This window comes from Lactuca serriola, chromosome 2 (genome assembly GCF_051521515.1).
Source record: "Lactuca serriola cultivar US96UC23 chromosome 2, Lser_US96UC23_V15, whole genome shotgun sequence".
Classification (NCBI taxonomy): Eukaryota; Viridiplantae; Streptophyta; class Magnoliopsida; order Asterales; family Asteraceae; genus Lactuca; species Lactuca serriola.
In genome coordinates, this window is record NC_136409.1 from 155,248,211 (window position 1) to 155,274,724 (window position 26,514).

Sequence of the window (26,514 nt, forward strand, 5' to 3'; positions counted from 1 at the left end):
AATAATCTTTATCAAAAACTCATTTTTGATGCTCATTGTCTCTAAATTGACTAACCCTAATCTGCGGACGTTACAATAACTGCCTTTGATAAACCTTTATTTTCGGAGGTGTCGTTCGATTGTGAAAGGATCTCTGGTAAGTGGTAATTTATAGTAAACGTTTGGTCTAGAAATACACTTCTTGTGACAAATCAACAAGATCTTCTTAAGTTATATAAGATATAGATGATATATTTATGATTATAGTAATGATCTTTATTAAAGATAATCACAAAAAATTCCAAAAATTACATAAATTATTATTATTTTGTTTTTTAATAAAAAATTATCTTTATTTTGAGGTTTTTAATGAATATATATAAGTTTTCTTCAAATAAATTTAATATATATAAAAAATAAAATCTTCAAAAAAGTCTTTAAACTTTAATTTTATTAACTAAAAAGTCATCCATTTTTTTTTTTTTTTTTGCAATTTAACCTTTAAAACATACATTAAGCAGCTACAAAGGTCATTTTGCAAATGTTTATCTGTTTTAATGGTTAAAAAAACAAACATTCAACAGAACCAAAAAAAAATAAATAAGATAAATTTGATAAATTGAAACTATATAAATACTTGTTGTAATGAAATCGAAACTAGAACTGAAGTTATACTTTTCGGTTTTCATTACGCCAGAAGGACCATTTAGTTATTTGCACAAGATATTATGATGTAATAATTTTTATATACATTTAATTGAAAATAATAAATTCCAATGATATTTCATTATTTTGTATATCTTAACTAAAAGAAAGAAAGTAGGCAACCAAATTGAAGCCATACATGCACTTGAGTGGGAGAATATGGTAAATCAAATCATGTGGAAAACCATATGTATAATGTATTTGCCAAATTATTTGATGTTTATTTAAAAATATATCTTATATTTAGTTCCAAGATTGAAAATACATATTGTTATAGTGGGATAGAATGTTTGTAAATTTAATATTGCTATTTCTGTTTTACGTTTTATTTTGTTCTCATTTACATGTTTATTTTTTTATAATATATTTTCACAAAGTACATTAGAAATTTTAAAATGTTTTAACAACTAAATATAATTTTATAAAAACATATAATATAAATATATCAGCAATCCGAAAACATATATATATATATATATATATATATATATATATATATATATATATATATATATATATAGAAGATAAAGTATTATTTAAATATAGAAAAATATTAATTATTAATACATATATAATATGTAACTATATTGATTTACTATAAGATATATTAATTTATACAAAAACAAAATATTAGAATGAAATAAAATATAATTGATGGAACCTTAATAAGCTGATGAATTTTTTTGGTTTATAACGAGGACACAATAACATTTTTAATGTTATAAAAAAGTATGATGAAAAATCTTTATAATTGTGAATCCTCTTAATGATAAATAGTTTTTGATTTGACATACATGTTCCAAACATGTTTTACTATACATATATATCCAAAATAAATTATAATAAAAAAATTATTTTACATCCACATAAATAAAAAAAAAGAATTATATATACATGGATAATAAAATACTCAATTTCATTTACAATAAAAAAATCATACAAAAATTAATGTTTTATACACTTTAAAACAATTAAAAATACAAAGCAAAAAAGATAAATTAAAAAGCAAACATTACTGTTTTATTAAAACAAAAAGCAATAACTTTATATACGAAATTAATTTTTTTCATTTTTATATTATATTTAATTAATTTAGTATCGTATAAAAATAAACTAAAAGAATAAAACATAGCATGACTGAATTTCAAGCAAAGCCCAACCACCCAACTATCTCTCCCCAAAAACTTAAAAAACGCGTTTTTGCTTCCCTCTTTCGGCTTTGTAATGTTCTTTTCCGACTCTTGTCCCCCTTTCTCTTCCAAATATAAACCCCACAATTCTTCCTTTCAACCATATTAACCCACCACCACCACTCTCCTTCCTCCTCCTCCATGGCTCCTCTTACACTCCACTCCAACTGTTTCATCGTCTTCCTCCTCTTCATCAACTCCTTCTCCTTCTCAATTCAGAACACCCCATTAAACAACTCTCTCTCCTTCTCTCTCTCTTACCTTCCTCTCTCTCACAAATCCGCTGCAACTAAGCTTCTACGCAATTCCCTCCCTCAATCAACACCATCATCGACGTCGAATCCCAATCACAAGCTATCGTTCAAGTATTCAATGGCTCTGGTTGTTTCTCTTCCAATCGGAACTCCACCACAAGCGCAACAGATGGTTTTAGACACCGGTAGCCAGTTATCATGGATCCAGTGCCACAACAAAACCCCTACGGCGTCGTTTGATCCGTCTCTCTCGTCCTCTTTCTCTATCCTCCCCTGTAATCACCCTATTTGTAAACCACGAGTTCCCGATTTTACCCTCCCCACCACTTGTGACCAAAATCGCCTTTGCCACTACTCTTACTTCTACGCAGATGGTACTCTCGCCGAGGGTAATTTAGTCCGAGAAAAAATTACGTTTTCTCGTTACCAAAGTACCCCTCCTATCACCCTCGGATGTGCTACTGCTTCCGACGAGGCCGAGGGTATTTTGGGAATGAACCTCGGACGATTGTCCTTCGCTTCACAAGCTAAAATTTCCAAGTTCTCTTATTGTACTCCTACACGTCAAAATAATGCCAAAATTAAACCCTCCGGAGCTTTTTACCTAGGTCAAAATCCTTACTCCAAAACATTTAAATACGTTGACATTTTGACTTTTCCCGATAGTCAACACTCTCCTAATTTTGACCCTTATGCATACACCCTCGGGTTAAACGGTATCCGAATCGGAGCGAAACGATTAAATATTTCGCGATCAGTGTTTCGACCGGACGCTGGTGGGTCCGGTCAGACACTGATCGACTCAGGTACTGAGTACACTTACTTAGTGGACGAAGCGTATAAAAAGATCCGGGAAGAGATTCTCCGACTCGCGGGGTCAAGATACAAAAAAGGGTACGTGTACCGTGGATCGTTGGATTTGTGTTTTCAAGGAAATGCGATGGAGATCGGACGGTTGATAGGGAACATGGTGTTTGAACTTGACAAGGGTGTGGAAGTAGTGATTGGAAAAGAGAGGGTATTGGATGATGTGGGCCGTGGGATTAGTTGCTTGGGGATCGGACGATCGGAAGGACTAGGGGTTCCTAGTAATATTATAGGGAATTTTCATCAACAAAATCAATGGGTGGAATTTGATATTGTGAATCGAAGAGTGGGGTTCGGTGTAGCTGATTGTAGCAGATCAGTGTGAGTAAAGGAATGCCGGTTCAAAATGTGGTAAATATGGTAATCGTGTACACGTTTGTATACGTTTCTTGGATTGCATGTGTAATCTAGTGTGTGCTGTCACACAGGCACTATAGTGTACTTTTTGTATAAACACACAAGTAAATGAAATCTCCTACTTTTGCTTTGCATCATCCTAGATTCACCCCAACTACCCAACTTAGTTAGTTAATTTTTATATTTTTTTATTATATGAGAAGATAAGTTTGGTTTATATGAACCTGAACAAATGTTTTAAAAATTGGTTCGATTCGGTTGGATGGGAACCGGAAAAGAAATCGGTTCAATTTATTATGATTTTATATCTATTTTTAAACCAAAATAACTGACTGGTATTTACAAAAACTCGGTTAGTAGAATCATTCAAATTGATTTGATTTTTAACAAAGATCTCCTTGTATTGGATTTTTGACAAATTTTTCTTTATAGCAAGATTTTTTTTTTAAATGAGGATGAAAGTTTTTAGAAACTGATTAGACTATTAGAAACTGTGTATCAAACCTATTCACCTAAAAATTCGGTTTTTAAAACAGTATCTTAAACTATTTTTCTCAAAGATTAATATTATATTATAATAATTGTAAAACTTCAATAACCCAACTAAAAATTAAGATAAAGTTTATACAGTTTATACAGTTAATCCATGTGTAAAACTTCAATAATCCAACTAAAAATTAAGATAAAGTTTAGTAAGTTTATACAGTTAATCCATGTGTAAGTACGACAGATGTTTGAAGTTACCTAAAATTCAAGTGGACTGAAAAGTAGATAGTGAAGCTTTGACACGTAGAAAACATATTAATGATTAAAGGGTCAAAGTGGAAATTAGCTTAAAACTGCATTTATTTTTGTTGTTTAACGGAAAGGGACCACTACTAGACTACTCGTGGATTTAACAAGAGATAAGATCAAGTATATGTTTTCTTATAATCTAATATCATAGATTGTATCGAAACTTTTCTTGCCCATTCTTATATATTAATTTTGATTGGTTAACATCATACTTTGATCTATTAAGTTCTTACGAAGATTATACACACAAAAGGTAATCCCCCATCGCACCCACACCAACTCTCTCTAAAAAGGAAAATAATTTGAAAGAGTAATTACATTTTCGTTTTGTTCACGTTTAGATAACTTTATTTTTTATACATATTTGACCATTTAATTTGTTAAATGTGTTTACATATTATCATTGTCACCTGTTATAGCAGGTGACAATGGTAATAAGTGAACAAATTAACAAGTTAAAATGTTGAATATGTACAGAAAAAGAAAATTGTCTAAAAGTGGACAATTTTTTTTTACAAATTTCTTAAATTTTTTTATAGTTTCTTACAATATTTTTATGATATTTTTTTCTATATGTTTTTTAATACAATGTTTTAAACTTTGCTTATATATATTTTTTTATAATTTTAATACATGTGTTTTTAAACCAAATATTTTATGAACGTTTTAAATTTTTTCTTACAAGTTTTTAACTTGTTTTTTTTACATATTCATATAATTTTTTTTTGTAACTTTCATACATTTATTTCTAAATTTTCTTTTACAATATTTTTAAAGTGTTTCACAGATTTTATATGAAAATTTAATATTTCTTTATAACATTTTAAAATATTTTTGTTAAATATTAGCTTAAAACGTTATATTAAAAAAATTAAAAAGTGGTAAAAATGTAACATCCCAAAAATTGAGACCAAAAATTTCATTTTTAAATCATTTATAAAACCATAGCTATCAAGTCATAAACATAAGTCGTAATATCAAATCAGAGTATTAATTCAAAGCATGTTCATTTTATCAAAGTAAAACATCCAAAACTAAATAAACAATGGTGTATGTCATGCGATCACCCGAGCTCTTCCCTCTTCTACCGGAAGTACCTGAAACCAAAACTGAAAATCGTAAGCACGGAGCTTAGTGAATTCCCCAAACTACCACATACCATACACATAACCACATATTGGGCCCCCGCCTAGTGCATTTGGAGTTTAGGACTTGCCCGATATCATACTCGCTCCGGCATTGGGCCCCGCCTGGCATTGAGCCTCGTTTCGGTATACATATATGTTTCTCTTAGGCCCCGCCCGCTAAGCATACCCAAACATATAATATAACGCATAACACATAAGCTAGTCATATTCTACTGTGTCCCTGTACTAAGGTCTTACCTATCTTGGGCCTCGGCGCTGACCTGCTACTGGTAAGTCATGGAACCCCGTCCACACTACTGTTGATAGTGAGATATGGGCTCCCGCCCACACTCACTTCTTTCCTCACTTGGACCTCGCCCCTGCTCTACTTCTAATGAGATATGGAACCTCATCCACACTCTGCTAATGGTGAGATACGGGACCTCGCCCACACTCACCTCCCTAACATGCACATACAAGTATCACACAGACAACAAGTATAATCTATCATGAAAACATACCTTGGGCTCCCACCCAGCATCAGACCTTGGTTTGGAATATCATACTAGCATATAGTGCCTAGGGCTACTCATAAACTACATGGGTCGGCATTGTGGCCTTAGACCCATTCACACAGTGAGGAGACTCACCTTGTAGTGTTGAAACCTTGTTGATATCCCTCTGGCTGCTATCTGCCAAATCCCAAACTGTTGCTCCTTCGACTCCCCGAACTACCAACACCAAATTAACACTTAGTCCAATACAATAATCCTTCATAGGGTGAAATGACCATTCTACCCCTAGGCCAACTTGGTCCATAACTAATGCCCACACCATAATATAAAAGGTCCAACACTAGGTAAGCTTCCAAAGCCCACTAATATGCCAATTTGCTAAAGTGGGCCCAATCCCTCTAATGGGCCATACCCCAAGCCCAAATATATCCTTGGCCCAATATCTGACTTGTGATGTCCCAAAAGGCCCAAAGACAAAAGCATGACCCTAGCCAAGGCCCAACACATGCCAAACCCAAACTGATGATTACGTTGGGCGTACTCATATGTACGTTAAGCGTTCTAGCCAAATGGTGTGTACGTTGGGCATACCTAAATGTACGGTGAGCATACTCCCCCTCTTAAGACACTTTCCCATTAAGTGCTTAATACTCCACTCCAGAGGCTACCAACTTAGATCCAGGTCCTTTTCCACGTCTTAGATCCAGAGGCTACCAACTTCCATAACAAGGGCTAGATATCATGCATGAACTCATTAGGACCATCAAGATTGAAACTTTACTACTTATGGGACACTTTTAGCTCTAAGGGTGGCAACCTCAAGCTCAAAAACGAATTTGCACCAAAAAGGTCCATTCTTTGGACCTAAAAAGCTCCAAAGCTCCATAAACCTAGATCTAAGCTTCTATGAGGAAAGTTGGAAGCTTTATACCTTCTGGGGTTTGTAAATGAGCTGGAGAACTTGGATCTAAAATCTCTTCATTGATCAATGAGACTCCAAGATGATTACTCATCTCCAAGAACACTAAAATGCACTTCAAAATGGCCTTACAAGCTCTAAGAACACTCAAGAGGGTTTAGGGTTTCGTAGCAACTCTTTAGGGTGGAATGGAGGCTGAACCTTGAGGGTATAATGTTCCTTATATAGTGGCACCCCTAAATTTAGGGTTTCTGGACTCTAGACGTACGCTGGGCGTATGCCAAAAGCACCTGCGACCAATTCCCTTTATACACTGGTCATAACCCAGCTTACATTGGGCGTACCCACGCGCCTTCCACTTTGCATGCATGGTCCTTCTTGCCAACTTCTTCCATTAAGGGACCATTTGTTGGGTTTTGAGCAATCTAACACTTCCTAAGTGTGCATGCAACCCTAATAAACCTTGGATCTATGTTTGTCTAAATACATGCAAAATAATAATTTTCCAAGGTTTATAACCTATCTAACATGGCATGGGGAACATTTTAACATAAGAAGTTAGAAGAGATTACATACCTTTTTGATGAGTTTGGTTCTTGAGGAGTTTGAGGGCCAAGAACCAATAGTGTGAATGCCTCAAATGGAATCACAAAACACCACAAACTCTTGGAAAACTTTGAGAGAGTATACACACTTTGTATTTTTCGGCCACACACAAGCACACACACACTAGTTCACTAGTTGCCATTTCATGCACCATAAGCATGCTTATATAGTGTACATGGTTAGGGTGAAACCCTAATAACCCATGACCTTTCCTTTTCCAAGGATCCATGGGTTAAAAGCTCCATGGATCATCCATGGACTTCCATCAAAGCCTAGCCCATTAACAAATGAGTGTTAGCCCACACCATATAAAACCAATAGCCCATAATCTAATTAGTCTTCCTTTTAATCTCTAAATTAATTCATAATTAATTTAGGACTAATACTAATTAAATAACATAACTTCATATTAATATATTATAACTTATAATATATTAATAAACATATGTGTATGTAACATCCCCAAAATCTCGGCCAGTAAAGACCGATTTTCATTTATGCTTTTAAAATATTTTCAGAGTAAATCCTTTTGATTTGAAAGAGTTGCGGAATTTGTTCCCAAAAACAAAACATGATAAAACAATGTTTACCAAAGCATTTCATAAAAGAAATGTATTTTTATTATAATCAAAACTCGGGGTGTCATGTTCCGATACAGACCAATAAGCATAAACGAATACATTACAAGTCATTCAACAGATATAAACATATACAGACTTGCAATCAAAACAACTGATGGTTCATCCATCTCATGCCCTCGCGCCACTTCCTGTAATACAATTAAAACCGAGTGGGTCAGGCTTGGGAGCCTGGTGAGCATATAGGGTTTTCAACCCACAATAAATAATCATATTTAATTTCCACCAACCAACAATAACCCAATTACCCATTCCCGTTATTCTCACTTTATGTCCCTAAAACAACTAACACAAGGGACCTAGTCTAAGAATATTTCATCGGGGCGACAACACATGCTTCGGGGGTACCTCAGCAATATAAGTAAAATAAGGCAACCATGAGGGGGATGGAGTACAGCAAATGAACACCCGAGTTCATTAACACCTACAGGTGGCGAACCTGCTAATGTTCCCACAAGACTGTCTAGAATAGCCAGTGGTCGTCATCTAAACTCTGCTAGATGACTCAATCAAACAACAACGAGGCCTCTTATCTGTTTATTACACACCAACTATCTACCCATGTTCTACCCAACATATTAGTAGATAAAATATACATTTTTATACATAGTTTTGAAAACCTGTATAGCATGCTTTAACCAACACATAATCCACATAACAGATGAGGCACACACACACATAGCACATATCTCACAGAGAATAAATCATATCTATGAGATAGAAGAGAGTGAATACACATTCACACATATAAACAACAATATACTATACACATAGCACGTATTTTATAGAAAATACTTAATATTTATGTGTTAGAAGAAGGTAACTACACACTCACACTTATAAACAACAATATACTTAATACACTCGAACCAAACTTGTATTATTATCGTGTTTATGAAAGTTAGTATACACTCACTTGATCAGAAGATGATCGGATAGCACTACGACTTGCAGAAGTAGTAATCCTCAGCAGATCTGGAAGATCTTCACAAAAATCGAACTTCTCGCGGACAGAGCTTCGGCTTGGGAACCGCACTTCTCGGGATCTTCGGGATCTCGGGACTTGCCTCGGGGCTTGAGTATGATACCGGGGCTTCGGGGTATTTCTGGCACGCAAAACGATGCAAAACGGGAGAGAGAAGAGAAGAAATTGGCAATTGGGTCGACTGCCCTCGCATCCTATTTATAGGAGGCTGGAGCCTCGGAGTACGCGGGGCGTACTGCCCAAAACGTCATTGCATGCGTCATCCGAGCCACTTGCTGCGAGTGTCGACACCTTCGGAGTATGCGGGGCGTACTCGAGTACGCGGGGCGTACCTCGGATCAGATCGGTGACTCCTTCGGATAATGCTTCCGAATTTCCAATTAAATTTAAATACAAAATATTAAATAAACTTCGGAAATTCATATCTTCTTCATACGAACTCCGTTTTCGACGTTCTTTATATCCACGCGAAGGTGAGACTACGCTCTAAAACTTTCGTTTAGACTCCGTCGGCTAATTTTGATTTTATTTTTATTATTTATTTTTAATAGGTCGCGACAGAAAAACTTCGTTATAAATTCATAACTTCTTCGTTTGACGTCCGTTCTCGCCTAACTTTTTATCGCTTCGATACCAACAACGAGACCTTCGATCCTCGTTTAGATTGCTTCGGCTAAAAACCCCTCGATCTCAAATCGAGTAAAACAGGCTGCACACTGCTAAGCCGAAACTTCGATAAATCATAACTTCCTCATACGAAGTCAGATTTGGGCGTTCTATATATATTCGGAAACCTCGTTTCAACTACTACAACATTATTCAAAGATATTAAGTTTATTTTACACTTAAATTTTGACGCTTATTTTTATTCTTAATTATTCAAACCACATAATTAAACAATTAAGCACAAAGCACACAATACTCAAATAATTCAATCTTATTACTTCAAAATGGGTTACAAAGGTTAACCTAGACTATTACATTGCTAAAAATGGCAAGCCCGGAAACACAGGCGTTACAGTGTATAACTCTCATAAAATTATCCATAAATAGTTTGGATGAGATGCAACCCAAATGGACCATGCCGGTCGGGTCAAGTATATACCAAATAAGTTATGGACTTAGACACCTTATCCAACACCATTAATGTCAACAACTTCAAATGTCATAACTCTTTCATTCCAAGTCCGTTTCCGACGAACTTTATATCCACAAAAAGGTGGCGAGAAGCCCTATGTTTCTAGCGACACACCCCAGCCCAAAACCTCTCGAATAAAAACTCAAAACCCATAAAAGACTAAAATGCCCCTAGCCTTGGCCTCTGAAATCCATGAACGGATACTTCCAAAACAGGGTGTTACAAAAAAGTTAGAATAATTTTAAAACATTTACATTATATAGATTTTTTTATTTGCTAAGTAATATTTTATTTTTATTTTTTTAAAAGGTCCTCCATACTTATTGTTACATATTTAATTTATTTAATTTTATTGTTAGATACTATATACTTTAAAAATATTGTATATGCTTAAAAACATATATATATATATATATATATATATATATATATATATATATATATATATATATATATATATATATATATATATATCACAAAACAAAAACATATTTTTTTAATTAAAAAATAAATATTGAAATTGATCATTATTTAATTAATATTTAAGAAATTATGAATCTTTTAAAAATAACGTTAGAAAAAAATAAAACAAACAGATATGAAAATTAAAATCGCTATTAGTGGGGAAAATTACTTATCAGGGTAATTAACTTTTCGTTTTGTTCATATTTAGACAATTTTTTTTATTTATGTACACATTTAAGCATGTAACTTGTTAATTTGTTCACATATTATCATTGTCACCTGTTATAGTCGGTGGCAATGGCAACATGTGACCAAATATAACAAGTTAAATGGTCAAATTTGTACAAAAATAAAGAAGTTACCTAAATGTGAACAAAACGACAAAGATGATTACCCTCCTAAGTTGTTATCTCACTCTAAAACGAGACATCAAGACCTATGATGCGACCTTAAGATCCCGACTCGTCATTTCTACTTAAAATCGTTTCTACCTAATTAGTCAATATTATGTAGTTACGGATTTTACCTTTTTAGTTTTTAGTCTTTATCCGATCCCACCTCTTTAAATTATGTTTGGCAAAGCTAGTTGTTTGCCAAAAGTTGTAAGTTGTAATTTTTATTTATGTACCACAGGGCTTCTAGTCCAGCGGTATCAGGTGTTGTACTCCCTACTTGAGGTTGAGGGTTCAAGTCTTGTCTAAAACATCAATGGATTTATGAGGAACATAGGAATATATTGTATTTGTCGTTCAAAAAAACATTTTCTTTGTGTAGAGTATTCTTTAAAAGTAGGTATTTGTAAACTTTTAAAGTGTAAAACATAAAACATAAAACATAAAAACTAAAAAAATAAAAAGTTTCTAAAATCTCTAAAAAGTTACTTGTTAGAAATTTGAATTACAATTTTTTTTTCTTTAAATTAAAAGTTTTAAGGTCATACTCTCCAATGGATTTTTTGTTTGCAAATTCAAGTTTTTTTCTTAAAAGTTAAAAACTAAAAGTTATCAATAGCTTGAACATGCCCTTATTTTTTTACTCTATGATCAAGTTTAGTCTTATGCGCCCTAGGAAATTTCTCAGTTATTCTTAAAATTTCATTCACAACCTAAACAATTTTCCATTCAACTTAAAGTTAAGCCAAAAAATTATCTAGTAAATGTGAATCGAGAATTATAGAAAGCCTTATAAAGCATCACAACTTCATTCATTCATCTCAAGTTAGGCATATCAACGTAGCATGCAAGAAAGCACTTTGTGAACTTGTGATTTTAGATGTAAATGGTCACAATGATCTTGTTTCTTTGTGTAACAACCTAAAATGTAGAAAGATCTGACTTTTAGTCAAATATTGACCAAAAGGGTAATTTGGTCATTTATGAGAAGAATATGAGAATATGAAGTTTTAACTTCATGAAGATGGACAAGACAATTTTAAGTCACTATAAGAGTTTAAATGAGTAAGTTCTAGAGAAAGAATGCATGAGAAATGCATTTTTGATCAAAAGGGTAAAATTGGTATTTTATGCTTTTTAGGCCAACTTCGTGACTTTGTAGATTAAGATTTGTATTAATTCAATGAGATATGACGTAAAAAAAGATGAAGACTATGCTCCCACCTTCGCGTGGATATAAAGACCATCGAAAACGGATAAGAAACGAAGAAGATATGCGTGTTTGAAGTTGGGACAAAAATGCCCCAAAGCTGGAATGGAATCAGCAATGTACTTTGCTGATTCCCATAAACCACGACGTGACTGTATGTTCGCCATGACATGGCAAACAGTCTTACGAAATGAACAAGACCTAGTCTCCACGTGACATCAAATCAGATCAAAATATTAGTTGCTCTTTATTCACGGCATAACACTCCCAGACACTCCCACAGTTAAGCTCCGACGATTTCGATGGTAGTGAATGATCAAGAGGCGATTTTGGGTGATCATGACTTGGATTGAGCGTCAAAAACGCATGAGGTAATTGATTTCTCCATTTTTGAGCTAATTAGGGCTTAACGATAATTTTGATGATTTAATCTCATTGATGTAGATTATGTTAAGAAAGCTTATTAATGATGTTAATGAGAGTGTTTAGCTTCTAATAACAAGATTTGTATGTGAACCTATGATTAGGTTCAATTTAATGATAATTAGGTTTTGAAACCCTAAGTAATTATTATGAGTAACTGATGCTTTAGAGCTAGATTAAAATGAATTAGGTATTGTGGGGAGCTTAATACATTTATTTGATTGAGATTTTGAGATAGAGAATGAAAGATAGAGCTTTAACCCATTAAGTGTTTAATTTGATCTTAAGATTAATTAAGCTTTTAATAATCTAATTGAAGTATTAAGATGCTTATAAATGTGCATATGGCCTAAGAGAAAAGAATGTATCAAGATGCAGTAATGGACAAAAGGAGCCAAAGTGGGATAGTTAGTGTACACTAACAGATAAGGTGAGTTATCAATATTACTCTTTCTTTATGATTGTTATATGTTTGATTATATGCTTATATATGTATGTATGAGAACCTTGATGCACTAAGTGAATGCCATCAACTTATGAGATGATGATAGAGCATGAACATATGTATAAATCATGTATCAGAGCATGTATATGTATACTTGGAGTGTGTTTATAAATATATATATATATATATATATATATATATATATATATATACACACACACACATATATATATATATATATATATATAGAGAGAGAGGGAGAGAGGGGGGTAGGTTCTTTTGAGAACCAAAAGATTTGTGAGAACTTGCGAACTCATAATCAGTTTATCATTTTTCAACACCAATCTTCTCCAAATGGTGCATCTAAGCCATATCTAGGCTCAATAAAACGATTTGACGGTTTTTTTGGTTTTTTGTATGACTGCTAATGTGCCCAATTATGATGGGTTTTGAGCATCTAACACCCCTAAGTATACATGCAACCATAGAAAACCATGGATCTATGTTTGTCTAAAATACATGCAAAATATGCTTTCCAGGGTTCATAATCCTATCTAGCATACTTGGGGGACTTTTTAATCTAAAAGATGGCTAGAATCACATAAATTGTAGTTGATTTGATTCCTTGAAAACCTTGAGATCCTAGAACCCGAAGTGTGATGCCTCAAATGCTTCACACAACACCAAATGCTTTTGAATGACTTTGAGAGAATGCAAACACTTGTAAAAATCGGCCTAGCCCTCTTGTAACTTAGTGTAGCCGATTTTGGTAGATAACATGTTACTTATATAGTGTGTCACATCTAGGGTCACACCATCTAAACCCTAATGTGACATGACTCTGATTGGTTTTAGCCATAAGAACTTTCCTATGTGCGCATGCAAAACCCTAATGCTCGGATCTAGGCTTTCTAATAAACATGCTTTGAATCCAAGACTTCTAATTACTAATTAGGTTAAACAACAACATTGAAACAGATCTAGAATCATACCTTTGAGTTCCTTGTTGATCTTGAGGTCTTGGAGCTTCTAGAGTCACAAATGTCACTCCTCTAATGGCTTACAAACACCAAAGCAAGGAGGATGATTTGGGAGAGAGGAGAGGGGAGGAATTTCGACCAGAGGTTCCTTACTTTAGGTCAAGTGTCGAATTCCCTATGCCATGGGGTCTATTTATACTTGTAGACTCCTTAAGGGTTACAACCTAAACCCTAATTGGATAATCTTCTCTTAAGGCTATCCAAATCCATTCCTAGAAAAGCATATGGACGATTTTAGCTTTCCTAAAGCTCTTAGAATCCGTCCAAACCATATCCTAATGGATTTACAGTCTAAAGCTTAACTATCAAACAATTGACAGTTTATACCCCTTTATTTAATTAATCTCTTTAAGTCACCAAATTAATTCTAATTAATTCTATGACTTATATTAATCAAATAACAAATGTATTATTCATTATATTATTCCTATAATATATTAATAATATTTATTCTCTCTTAATAAATCATCCTATCAAGTTGCTATGGTGAAGGCAACCCAAAAGGACCATGCACAACCGGATATAGTTACAGCCTTAGACACTATTCCAACAGTCTCCCACTTGGATAAGTCTAGTAACTATACAAGTACAATTCGGTTTGCAATCGTAGCTCTCAAAGACGCTGTCAACTCTGATCTAATCAATCTTGTCCTTTAGATAAGGGAACGTACAGTCCTCTGTTAGATATCATGCTGACAATCCTATGGAATGGTTAGTCAAGCATTTAGGTTTCTCGATCTCTTATTTATTTGACATAGAACTTAATCGAACACATCAATTTAGTTCTGACCGGGCCTGGCACATAAGTCAAATCAAATCATCGAGCGGCCGAGATATCGCTTTTACCTTCTTAGATAAAAGTTACAGATAAACTTCGACTTATATGCATTTACTTATTCATTAATGAACTATACACAACAATACGTTTTATAACATCAAGTTACTGATGCGTTTTCGTATTATCAATGTACAATTAATTAACAAATAATAAACCATATATCTAGGTTTTAAGACTATATGATATTATCGTCTTGCGATCACCTTTTATATCGTATTCCATAAGGTCATTCCAGCAAGCGCGGGTTTATTCCAATGCTCAAAACTAGTTCATAAGCACTCATGAACGTTGCAGCAATCCTTTGCTATGTCTAACACCTTTTAGACATTCTACACACCAATTCATGACAATCTTCTTTCATATCTACTTCCAACATATGAACGATTGTGGACCATTTGAATAATTCTATTATTCCTAATAACCTCAATTATTCTGGAAGTCAAAACATGCAAAGTGAAACGATAGCTAAACAATTAACATAAGATAGTAACATTACTCATAAATAAAACTCCTTTATTTAATCATCAAATGTCAATTACATTTATTTATTACACGTTTCTAATACTATCTAATCTATGCTAATATCATCCTTCAGCCCAATACTCCTAGCATGCTGCAAGTGCTTAACCCTACTTAGTCCCTTCGTAAGCGGATCTGCTGGGTTATCTTCTGATGATATCCTCTTAACTACGAGTTGTCCTTCTTCTACACGATGTCTAATAAAGTGATACTTTCTGTCGATATGTCTTGATCTACCATGATCCCTCGGTTCCTTGGTTAAGGCAACTGCACCTTCGTTATCACAGAAAATCTCCATTGGCTCCTTTATGGCAGGTACGACTCCAAGATCACCGATGAAGTTCTTTAGACATATTGCCTCCTTCGACGCTTCGCTCGCTGCAATGTACTCTGATTCGCACGTTGAATCAGCTACGGTTTCCTGCTTGGAACTTTTCCATGTCACTGCTCCTCCATTTAGGGTAAAGACCCAGCCCGACTGCAAACGGTAGTTGTCCCTGTCGGTTTGAAAACTGGCGTCACTATACCCTCGCACCTTCAAGTCATCACTTCCTCCGAGGACTAAGAACCATTCCTTCGTCCTCCGAAGGTACTTAAGGATATTCTTCACCGCGATCCAATGGGCTTTGCCAGGATTCCCTTGATATCTGCTAACCATGCTCAAAGCGAAGGCTACATCAGGGCGAGTACAAGTCATAGCGTACATGATTGAGCCAACTGCGGAAGCGTATGGTACTCGGCTCATTTCTGCTATCTCAGCTTCGGTACTCGGACTTTTAGTCTTACTCAATTTGGCATTACTTTGTATCGGTAGTTCTCCCTTCTTTGAGTTTTCCATACTAAAACGTTTTAGTACCTTCTCTAAGTAAGTATTCTGACTAAGTCCAATTAGTCTCTTACTTCTTTCTCTTACTATCCTTATTCCCAAAATGTAAGAAGCCTCTCCGAGGTCCTTCATAGCGAAACACTTTCCGAGCCAGGACTTTACCTCCTGCAGAGTCGGGATGTCGTTTCCTATGAGTAATATGTCATCGACATATAGAACGAGGAAGCTTACTATACTCCCACTGGCTTTGACATATACACAAGATTCGTCTTCGCTTCGTACAAATCCAAACTCTTTGACTTTCTCATCGAAACAAAGATTCCATCTGCGAGATGCTTGCTTAAGTCCATAAATGGACTTCTCAAGCTTACACACTCTATCCGGATGCTTCGGATCCACAAACCCCTCTAGCTGAGCCATGTAAACATCCTCAGCAAACTTTCCGTTAAGGAAAGCGGTCTTGACATCCATTTGCCAAATCTCATAATCATGAAATGCGGCAATTGCTAACATCACTCTGATAGATTTAATCTTCGCAACTAGTGAGAAGGTCTCATCATAGTCAACTCCGGGAGTTTGAGTAAAGCCCTTCGCGACCAATCGCGCTTTATATGTGTGTACGTTCCCATCCACGTCGGTCTTCTTCTTGAAGATCCATTTGCACCCAACGGTCTTACGTCCGGGCACGTAATCAACCAAATTCCAAACTTGGTTATCATACATGGATTGGATCTCGCTATCCATTGCCTCTTTCCACTTTACAGACTCCGGGCCTGCCATGGCTTCCTTGTAGCTATTAGGTTCATCAAGATTTACTAGTGTACCATAACTAATATACGTGTCCCCTTCGGTAGTAATATGAAAGCCATAAAACTGGGGATGAACTCTAACTCTATCGGAACGTCTAAGAGGTAAGGATTCGTCAATTGGTTCAACCGGAGTTTCCTCCTCGGGTTGAGTGCCAGCGGTAGAGGTTCCTTCATCCATCGACTCTTGAATCTCTTCAAGTTCGATTTGCCTCCCACTGTCTCCTTGGCTTATGAGTTCTCGCTCTCGGAAAACTCCTCTCCTCGCAACGAAGACAACATTTCCTTCAGTCTATAGAAGAGATATCCACAGGATGTCTGCGGGTAGCCGATGAAAATACATCGCTCACTTCGTGGTTCAAGCTTGTCGTGAGTATCTCGTCTTACGAAAGCCTCGCAACCCCAAACCTTGATATGTGCCAACGAGGGAGCTTTCCCTGTCCACATCTCGTGAGGTGTTTTGGCAACCTTCTTAGTAGGGACTCGGTTAAGGATATGGGCGGCAGTCTCTAAGGCATACCCCCAGAAAGAAATAGGTAGTGAAGCACGACTCATCATAGAGCGAACCATATCCAATAAGGTTCGATTACGCCTTTCTGCCACACCATTCAACTGCGGTGTCCTAGGAGGCGTCAATTGCGAAACTATTCCACACTCCTTGAGATAATCGTGGAATTCAAGACTTAGGTACTCTCCTCCTCGATCGGATCGAAGCATCTTGATTTTCCTGCCCAATTGATTCTCCACTTCATTCTTGAACTCTTTGAACTTTTCAAAGGTGTCTGACTTTTGCTTGATTAAGTAGATATACCCATATCTACTATAGTCATCGGTAAAAGTCACATAGAAGCGGTTCCCATCCTTCGTGGTTGATCTAAACGGTCCACATACATCGGTATGTATTAGGTCCAATAGACCCTCGCCCCTTTCACAAGTACTCATGAAGGGCGACTTAGTCATCTTTCCAAGCAAACAAGACTCGCATGTGTCATCTTCCCTAAGGTCGAATGACTCCAACACTCCATCCTTTTGGAGTTGGGCTATGCGTTTCTTGTTGACATGTCCAAGACGACAATGCCACAAGGATGCTTTATCCATACTAGTGGAAGAATCAATATTCAAAACATCATTTCCAAAGTCATCAACAATCATAACAGTTTCATATATTCCATTACATGGTATAGCTTCAAAGTAAAAGACACCATTTAGATAAGCCAAAATAGAACCATTCTCATTATTAAAAGAAAATCTAAATCCTTGTCTATATAAACCATGAAATGAAATGATGTTTCTTGCCATTTCTGGCGAATAGCAACAATTGTTCAAATCTAAAACTAAACTATTCCTAAGCACTAAGGAATACACTCCAATCTTGGTCACAGGCGACGATCTTTTGTTCCCCATGATTAGATTGATCCTTCCTTGCTCCACATCCCTACTTCTTTTTAGTCCCTGCACATTAGAACAAATGTGATAACCACAACCGGTATCAAGAACCCAAGAAATAGCATGATTAGAATCGTTAGATTTGATTGTATATATACCTGCGAAAGATGGCTTGATCTTTCCTTCTTTGATTGCTTGCAGGTAATCCGGGCAGCTTCTCTTCCAATGTCCTATCTTGTGGCAGTGGTGGCACTCTGCCTCCTTCGGGTTAGAGCAGGGCTTGGCGGGATCAACTTTGGTCCCACTAGAAGAGGCACCATCTCGGGCTTTCACCTTGCGATAGTTCTTCGATGAAGCTTTCCTCTTCTTTCCCTTCCCTTGTCCAATAGCCAAGACAGGAGCAGCGGGCGGATTGGGAGTAGGTGCAACAGACTTGTCTTTGAAGTTGCTCTCAGCAACCCTCAAGAGACCTTGGAGCTTGCTTAGGGTGACCTCTTCTTTGTTCATGTGGTAGGTCATCCTAAATTGATTGTACATCGGAGGCAAAGAGTGAAGCACCATGTCGATCGCCAAATCCTCACCGAAGTCAACATTTAACTTGCGAAGGCGGTCGACATACCTTTGCATCTTTTGCAAGTGCACGGTAAGAGATTCTCCATGACCCATCTTCGCGGAAATCATGTTAGTGAAAATCTCGTACCTCTCTTGTCTCGCGTTTTGGTGGTACCTCTCCAATAAGTCTTGGTGCATCTCGTACGGGTACATGTCCTCGTAGGACTTTTGGAATTCGGAGTTCATGGTGGCGATCATGATGCAATGTACCTTCGTTGCATCTCGCTCATGAGTTTCAAAGGCGGTGATTTCGGCTGGGGTAGCGATTTCGGTGTTGATTTTCTCGAGCTTCTCATCGAGGACATACTCCTTATCCTCATAGCGAGCAATGGTGCGAATGTATCTTATCCATTCGCTAAAGTTCGTTCCATCGAAGGTGACCTTTTGGCAAAGGCTCATCAACGTGAAAGAACTAGCAGCAGCGTTGTTTGCGTTCGACATCTATAATTAGAAAAGGACAAAGATAGATTAGAATAGGAATCCCTAATTATCACCCAATAAGAAAATTAGGGCTAGGATCCAACAATAACATTTACATACTAGAAAAGGGATGCCGTAATCTAACATGCAAATAAATTGAAGGTAAGTGAATGACGATTCACTAATTCTCCATCACAAAAACCTAAAGTATTAGTCCTAAGTGTTTTTGAGAATTCCTAGGTTCGGATGAGATTCATTGAAACTATTCAATGGCATGTTTAAATCTCGATATGCCCCTCTTGTTTGTGACTGGGATGCCGAGGATCACAAAGCGGGTGTGAATTACCATGCAAATTCACATGGCGCCTTCATTGTAACGATCACCTATTCGATGTGCCGGTAAACCACACACGCTCCATCGAACTATGATAAACAATGAATCACCCTTTGCCACCTTCGCTTAGAACCAATTAGTGTGCCGGTAAACCACACACGCTCCACCAACATCTTAGCAAGGTGCAAAGTGTAATTTCATGGGATTGCATCAATTCACTTTTCCTAAAGTAACTAGGATTGGGAAATTTTAAAATATGTGTAGTTACTTTGTATTTCTTATTATACTTTTAATGAGAGGATGAGGTTGCCCTATCCTACCCGTTCGGCTAACGACCCTCCACCAATCAAGCAAGCGGTGGGTGTGAGTGTACACCCATTAAGCGCCATTTTATAGGCCGCAACCTTATACCCACCTTATAGATCGGCTTCGTGAATGAGGCCTACTAACGGTAAGACTAGCATTTAGTTATACATATATACATTATTCTAGTAATATCATATTAGTATAGGGTTGTATTTTAAAACTTTTAAAATCTAGGGCTTGAAATTTAAGTTGTCTAAATTAAAGCTTTTAATCACAAAAGTAAATTTCAAAACATGAGGGTAGGTTTTAAACATTTAAAACATGGAGGATCAAATAACAAATAATTCCAATTAACAATTAATATCCTAATTATCTATATTTGATTTATTCAAGATTTCTTTTTAAGATAATTACCAAAATAATCAAAATAATTAATTAATTATCATATAAGGAAATTAAATATTTAATTAGTTGATAATTACCTTTAACTATATCAAGATAATAGTTATATTTATCAGAAAAACGAATTAATATTGATCTAATTAGTTTATGGTAAGTTAAGATAAGATAAACACAAAGAAATCCCGAATCTGGCCATTCCTGACGCCTGGACTCGCCGAGTGCACAAAGGGACTCGCCGAGTCAGGCCTACTCGCCGAGTCCACTTTGAGACTCGCCGAGTCCATGACTCAGAAACCAAAAATCGAATTTTGCAGGTTTGTTTCAGTTAATTAAGCAACAATTTATAGAGAACCAAGCTAGGCTCTGATACCACTGATTGGTTTTAGCCATAAGAACTTTCCTATGTGCGCATGCAAAACCCTAATGCTCGGATCTAGGCTTTCTAATAAACATGCTTTGAATCCAAGACTTCTAATTACTAATTAGGTTAAACAACAACATTGAAACAGATCTAGAATCATACCTTTGAGTTCCTTGTTGATCTTGAGGTCTTGGAGCTTCTAGAGTCACAAATGTCACTCCTCTAATGGCTTACAAACACCAAAGCAAGGAGGATGATTTGGGAGAGAGGAGAGGGGAGGAATTTCAACCAGAGGTTCCTTACTTTAGGTCAAGTGTCGAATTCCCTATGCCATGGGGTCTATTTATACTTGTAGACTCCTTAAGGGTTACAACCTAAACCCTAATTGGATAATCTTCTCTTAAGGCTATCCAAATCCATTCCTAGATAAGCATATGGACGATTTTAGCTTTCCTAAAGCTCTTAGAATCCGTCCAAACCATATCCTAATGGATTTACAGTCTAAAGCTTAACTATCAAACAATTGACAGTTTATACCCCTTTATTTAATTAATCTCTTTAAGTCACCAAATTAATTCTAATTAATTCTATGACTTATATTAATCAAATAACAAATGTATTATTCATTATATTATTCCCATAATATATTAATAATATTTATTCTCTCTTAATAAATCATCCTATCAAGTTGCTTTGGTGAAGGCAACCCAAAAGGACCATGCACAACCGGATATAGTTACAGCCTTAGACACTATTCCAACAGACTCTTCATTTCCATGACCCATGGGTTTGTAACTCCCATGGAGCATCCTATGGGTTTAACCCAACTTGATAATCCATGGAGCCTTTTAGCCCACTATACAAGTTATGGATGATTTGCATAATCAACCCATATATTTAATTAGTCATCTTTTGATCACTTAATTTATTCCAAATTAATTCTTGATCAATACTAATTAAATAATACTATTAATATATTACAACTTATAATATATTAATAAACCACAAGTGTTATTTCTCTCATTTAGTCTATCCAAATGCATGATGCCATGCAACCCAAATGGACCATGCCGGGTCGGGTCAAGTACATACCAGAAATATTTATGGACTTAGACACCTTATCCAACAGTCTCCCACTTGGATAAGTCTAATAACTATAACTGCAAGTATGACTTCAGGAACCGATTAGCAATCGTAGCTCTTTCAAGGTCTCTCGGAACTAAGAAGATGATGATGTTCCATTTAAGATAAGTGATCATATAATCCTCTATTCTAGATATCAGCCAGACAAATACATGGAACAATGTCTTACTTATTGTCCAGCAGTTTGTTTCCCGATTTCCGATTTGTTTGACATAGAACTAAATTGAACACATCAATTCGGTTCTGACCGGGCCCGATACATAGGTCAGAACAAAATCATCGAGGGGCCCAAATATCGCTTCTAATCCAAGAAGGAGCAGATAAACTTTGACTTATATGCTTATTCTACTACTTGTTGAATCACACTCAAAAGTACGTTTCATAACATCGAGTTACCAATGCGGTTTCGTACGATCAATGCATAACCAACTCATAGGCAACAAGTCATATCTCTAGATTTGAATACTTATATGATATTACCGTCTCACGATCACTCGAGATAAATTCCATGAAGTGATACCAGTGAGCGTGGGTTGAGTCCAATGCTCAGAACTTATGAGCACTCATGAGTGTTGTAGCCATGTCCAACAACTTAGACCTCTGCAACCATCTCATGACAGTCTTGATTCATACCTACTTCCAACATATGACCGACTGTGGAGATTCGAATAATATGATATACCAAACATAATTATTCTGGACGTCAAAACATGCAAAATAAATATAGTAAACGATTGACAAGAGATAGCAACACTTTACTCATAAATAAACACAACTTTTATTCATCATCAAATGTAAATTCCACTTTACACATTTCAAAATTATCTAACTACTAAAACTAATATCATCCTTCAACCCTATGCTCTGAGCATGCTGGAGATGCTTAACCCGAGTCAATCCCTTCGTGAGGGGATCTGATGGGTTCTCATCCGATGATACCCTCTTTGCCACGAGAAGTCCTTCTTCTCTTCGATGTCTGATGAAGTGGTATTTTCTGTCGATGTGTCTGGATCTCCCATGATCCCTTGGTTCCTTGGCTAAGGCAAATACACTTTCACTATCACAGAAAATTTCCATTGGCTCCTTTATAGGTGGTACAACTCCAAGGTCTCCAATGAAGTTTTTCAGCCATATCGCCTCCTTTGTTGCCTCGCTTGCTACTATATACTCTGATTTGCAAGTTGAATCAGCCACTGTCTCTTGCTTGGAACTCTTCCAAGTAATTGCTCCTCCGTTTAAGGTAAAGACCCAGCTTGACTGAGAGCAGAAATTATCCCTGTCAGTCTGAAAGCTAGCATCACTATACCCTACAACTCTCAAGTCATCACTCCCACCAAGGGTAAGGACCCAGTCCTTAGTCCTCCATAGGTACTTGAGGATATTATTTACCGCGGTCCAGTGAGCCTTGCTAGGGTTCCCCTGATACCTGCTAACCATGCTCAAAGCAAAGGCTACATCAGGACGAGTACAAGTCATAGCATACATGATCGAGCCTACTGCAGAAGCATAAGGTACTCGACTCATTTCTGCTATCTCAACCTCAGTACTCGGGCTATGAGTTTTACTCAGTCTGGCGTTACATTGGATGGGTAACTCTCCTTTCTTGGAGTCCTGGATGCTGAACCTCTTCAGCACCTTATCCAAGAAGGTACTCTGACTAAGTCCAATTAGTCTTTTACTCCGGTCTCTCATAATCCTTATCCCCAGAATATAGCCAGCTTCTTATAGGTCTTTCATAGAAAAACACTTCCCAAGCCAGGACTTCACTTCCTGCAAGGTTGGGATGTTATTTCCTATGAGTAGTATGTCATCCACATACAATACCAAAAAGCTAACTATACTCCCACTAGCCTTGACATAGAGACAAGATTCATCTTCACTCCTTGAAAAGCCAAATTCTTTGACTTTCTCATCAAAGAAAAGATTCCATCTCCGAGGTGCCTGTTTCAATCCATAGATGGATTTCTCGAGCTTACACACTCTATTAGGGTATTCTGTACTGACAAAACCTTATGGATGGCTCATGTAAACATCCTCAGCCAAACTTCCATTAAGGAAGGCGGTTTTGACATCCATTTGCCATATTTCATAATCATGAAATGCAGCAATGGCTAACAGAACCTTAATGGATTTAATCTTTGAAACTGGTGAAAAAGTATCATCATAATCAACTCCCGGAGTTTGAGAAAAACCCTTTGCAACCAATCGCGCCTTATATGTGTGTACATTACCATCCATGTCGGTCTTCTTCTTGATGATCTATTTGCACCCAACTGTCTTATGACATGGTACATTGTCAACCAAGTTCCAAACTTGATTGTCATACATGGACTGTATCATGCTGTCCATTGCCTCTTTCCATTTGGTAGACTCGGGGCCTGCCATGGCTTCCGCGTAACTGTTAGGTTCATCCAGACTTATCAATGTCTCATCATTGATAAGTGTCTCACCTTCCGCAGTAATATGGAAACCATAATAATGCTCAGGTGCATTCCTAACCCTTGTGGAACGCCTTAGAGGTACAAACTTGTCAATTGGCTCAACAGGAGTTTCCTCCTCAGGTTGAGTGCTAGGATTTGAAGTTCCTTCACCACTTGACTCTTGAATTTCTTCAAGGTCAATTTGCCTCCCACTGTTTCCTTGGCTTATGAACTCTCTCTCTCTCTCTCTCTCTCTCTCTCTCTCTCAAGACACCCCTCCTTGCTACAAAGACCACATTGTCACTAGGTCTATAGAAGAGGTAACCAAAGGATTTCTATGGGTAGCCGATGAAAAGACACCTCTCACTTCGAGGTTCGAGCTTATCATGAGCTTCACGTCTCATGAAAGCCTCGCAACCCCAAATCTTGATGTGGTCTAGTTTGGGAACTTTACCAGTCCACATCTCATGAGGAGTTTTGGCAACTTTCTTTATAAGGACCAAATTAAGGATATGGGCGGCAGTCTCTAAGGCATACCCCCAAAATGAAATTGGTAGCGAAGCTCGACTCATCATGGAACAAACCATATTCAACAAGGTTCGATTGCGCCTCTCAGCCACACCATTAAGCTGTGGTGTCCTAGGAGGTGTCAATTGTGAGATAATCCCACATTCCTTAAGATAGTCGAGGAACTCTGTACTAAGATACTCACCACCACGATCGGATCGAAGCATCTTAATGTTCCTGCCCAATTGATTCTCTCCTTCCTGTTTAAACTCTTTAAACCTTTCAAAAGTCTCTGACTCATGCTTGATTAAATAGACATATCCATATCTACTATAATCATCAGTAAAAGTCAAATAATAACGATTAGCATCCCTTGTGGCAGATTTGAAGGGTCTACACACATCCATGTGCACTAGATCCAACAAACCTTCACCCCTAGCACAAGAACCAGTGAAGGGTGACTTTGTCATTTTTCCAAGTAATCATGATTCACAACTATCATCTGACTTTAGGTCAAATGACTCCAAGAATCCATCCTTTTGGAGTTTCCTATGCGTTTCTTGCTCACATGTCCAAGACGACAATGCCATAATGATGCTTTATCCAAGTTATTATTATCAGAAGAATCAATACACAACACATTATTTCCTAGATTATCTACAACAGATACAACTTCATACACACACAAGGTAATGCTTTAAAATAAAGAACATTATTAAAGAAAGCATTTATTCCACCAATTTCATTATCAAAAGAAAAGGTAAACCCTTTTTTGTACAAAGCATGAAAGGAAATAATATTTCTTGCCATTTCTGGAGAATAACAACATTTATTCAAATCTAAAGTAAACCCACTACTTAGCAACAAAGAATAAACTCCAATATTGGTGACAGGTGAAGCTTTCATATTCCCCATGATCAAGTTTATCTTTCCATGCTCTACATTCTCACTTTCTTGTTAGTCCCTGTAAATCAGAACATATATGAATACCACAACCGGTATCAAGGATCCAAGAGTTAGAATAGGGTGAGTTATTAGATAGAATAGTGTAAATACCTGCATGGTTGGGTTTAACTTTCCCATCCTTCACATCTTGCTGGTACTTTGGGCAGTTCCGCTTCCAATGCGATTTTTCATGACAATAGAAGCATTCAGCCTCTTTTGGGTCATAAGAAGGAGTGATGAAACCTTTCTTGGTTCCTCTTGAAGAAGAGCCATCAAGGGTCCTAGCCTTGGTACCCTTAGAAGATCTCTTCCTCTTCTTCCCTCTATCTTTCCCGATTGCCAAGACAGGGGTGGAGTTTGGAGTAGGAGTAGGAGTGTTAACAGCCGACTTACCTTTAGGACCTGTTTCTGCGGTCTTTAGGAGTCCTTGAAGTTTGCTGAGTGTGACTTCTTCCTTATTCATGTGGTATGTCATGCGGAATTGATCATAACACGAGGGTAAGGAGTGCAAAATGATATTTATTACAAGCTCCTCAGGGAAGTTCACATTAAGCTTCAGCAAACGATCCACATACCTTTGCATTTTCTGTATGTGGCTTGTGACGGAGTCTCCGTCCTTCATCATGGTTGTTATCATGG

General features: G+C 36.6%; 1 protein-coding gene across 1 annotated transcript; it reads left to right on the forward strand.

Annotated features, from left to right (window-relative positions):
* The first annotated feature begins 1,858 nt into the window (after positions 1–1,858).
* Positions 1,859–3,489, forward strand: LOC145087105 (aspartic proteinase PCS1-like). The gene has a single exon (XM_079025005.1). It carries the CDS (start codon positions 2,016–2,018, stop codon positions 3,318–3,320), a length of 1,305 nt encoding a protein of 434 aa, XP_078881131.1. The 5' UTR covers positions 1,859–2,015; the 3' UTR covers positions 3,321–3,489.
* The last annotated feature ends 23,025 nt before the right edge of the window (positions 3,490–26,514 follow it).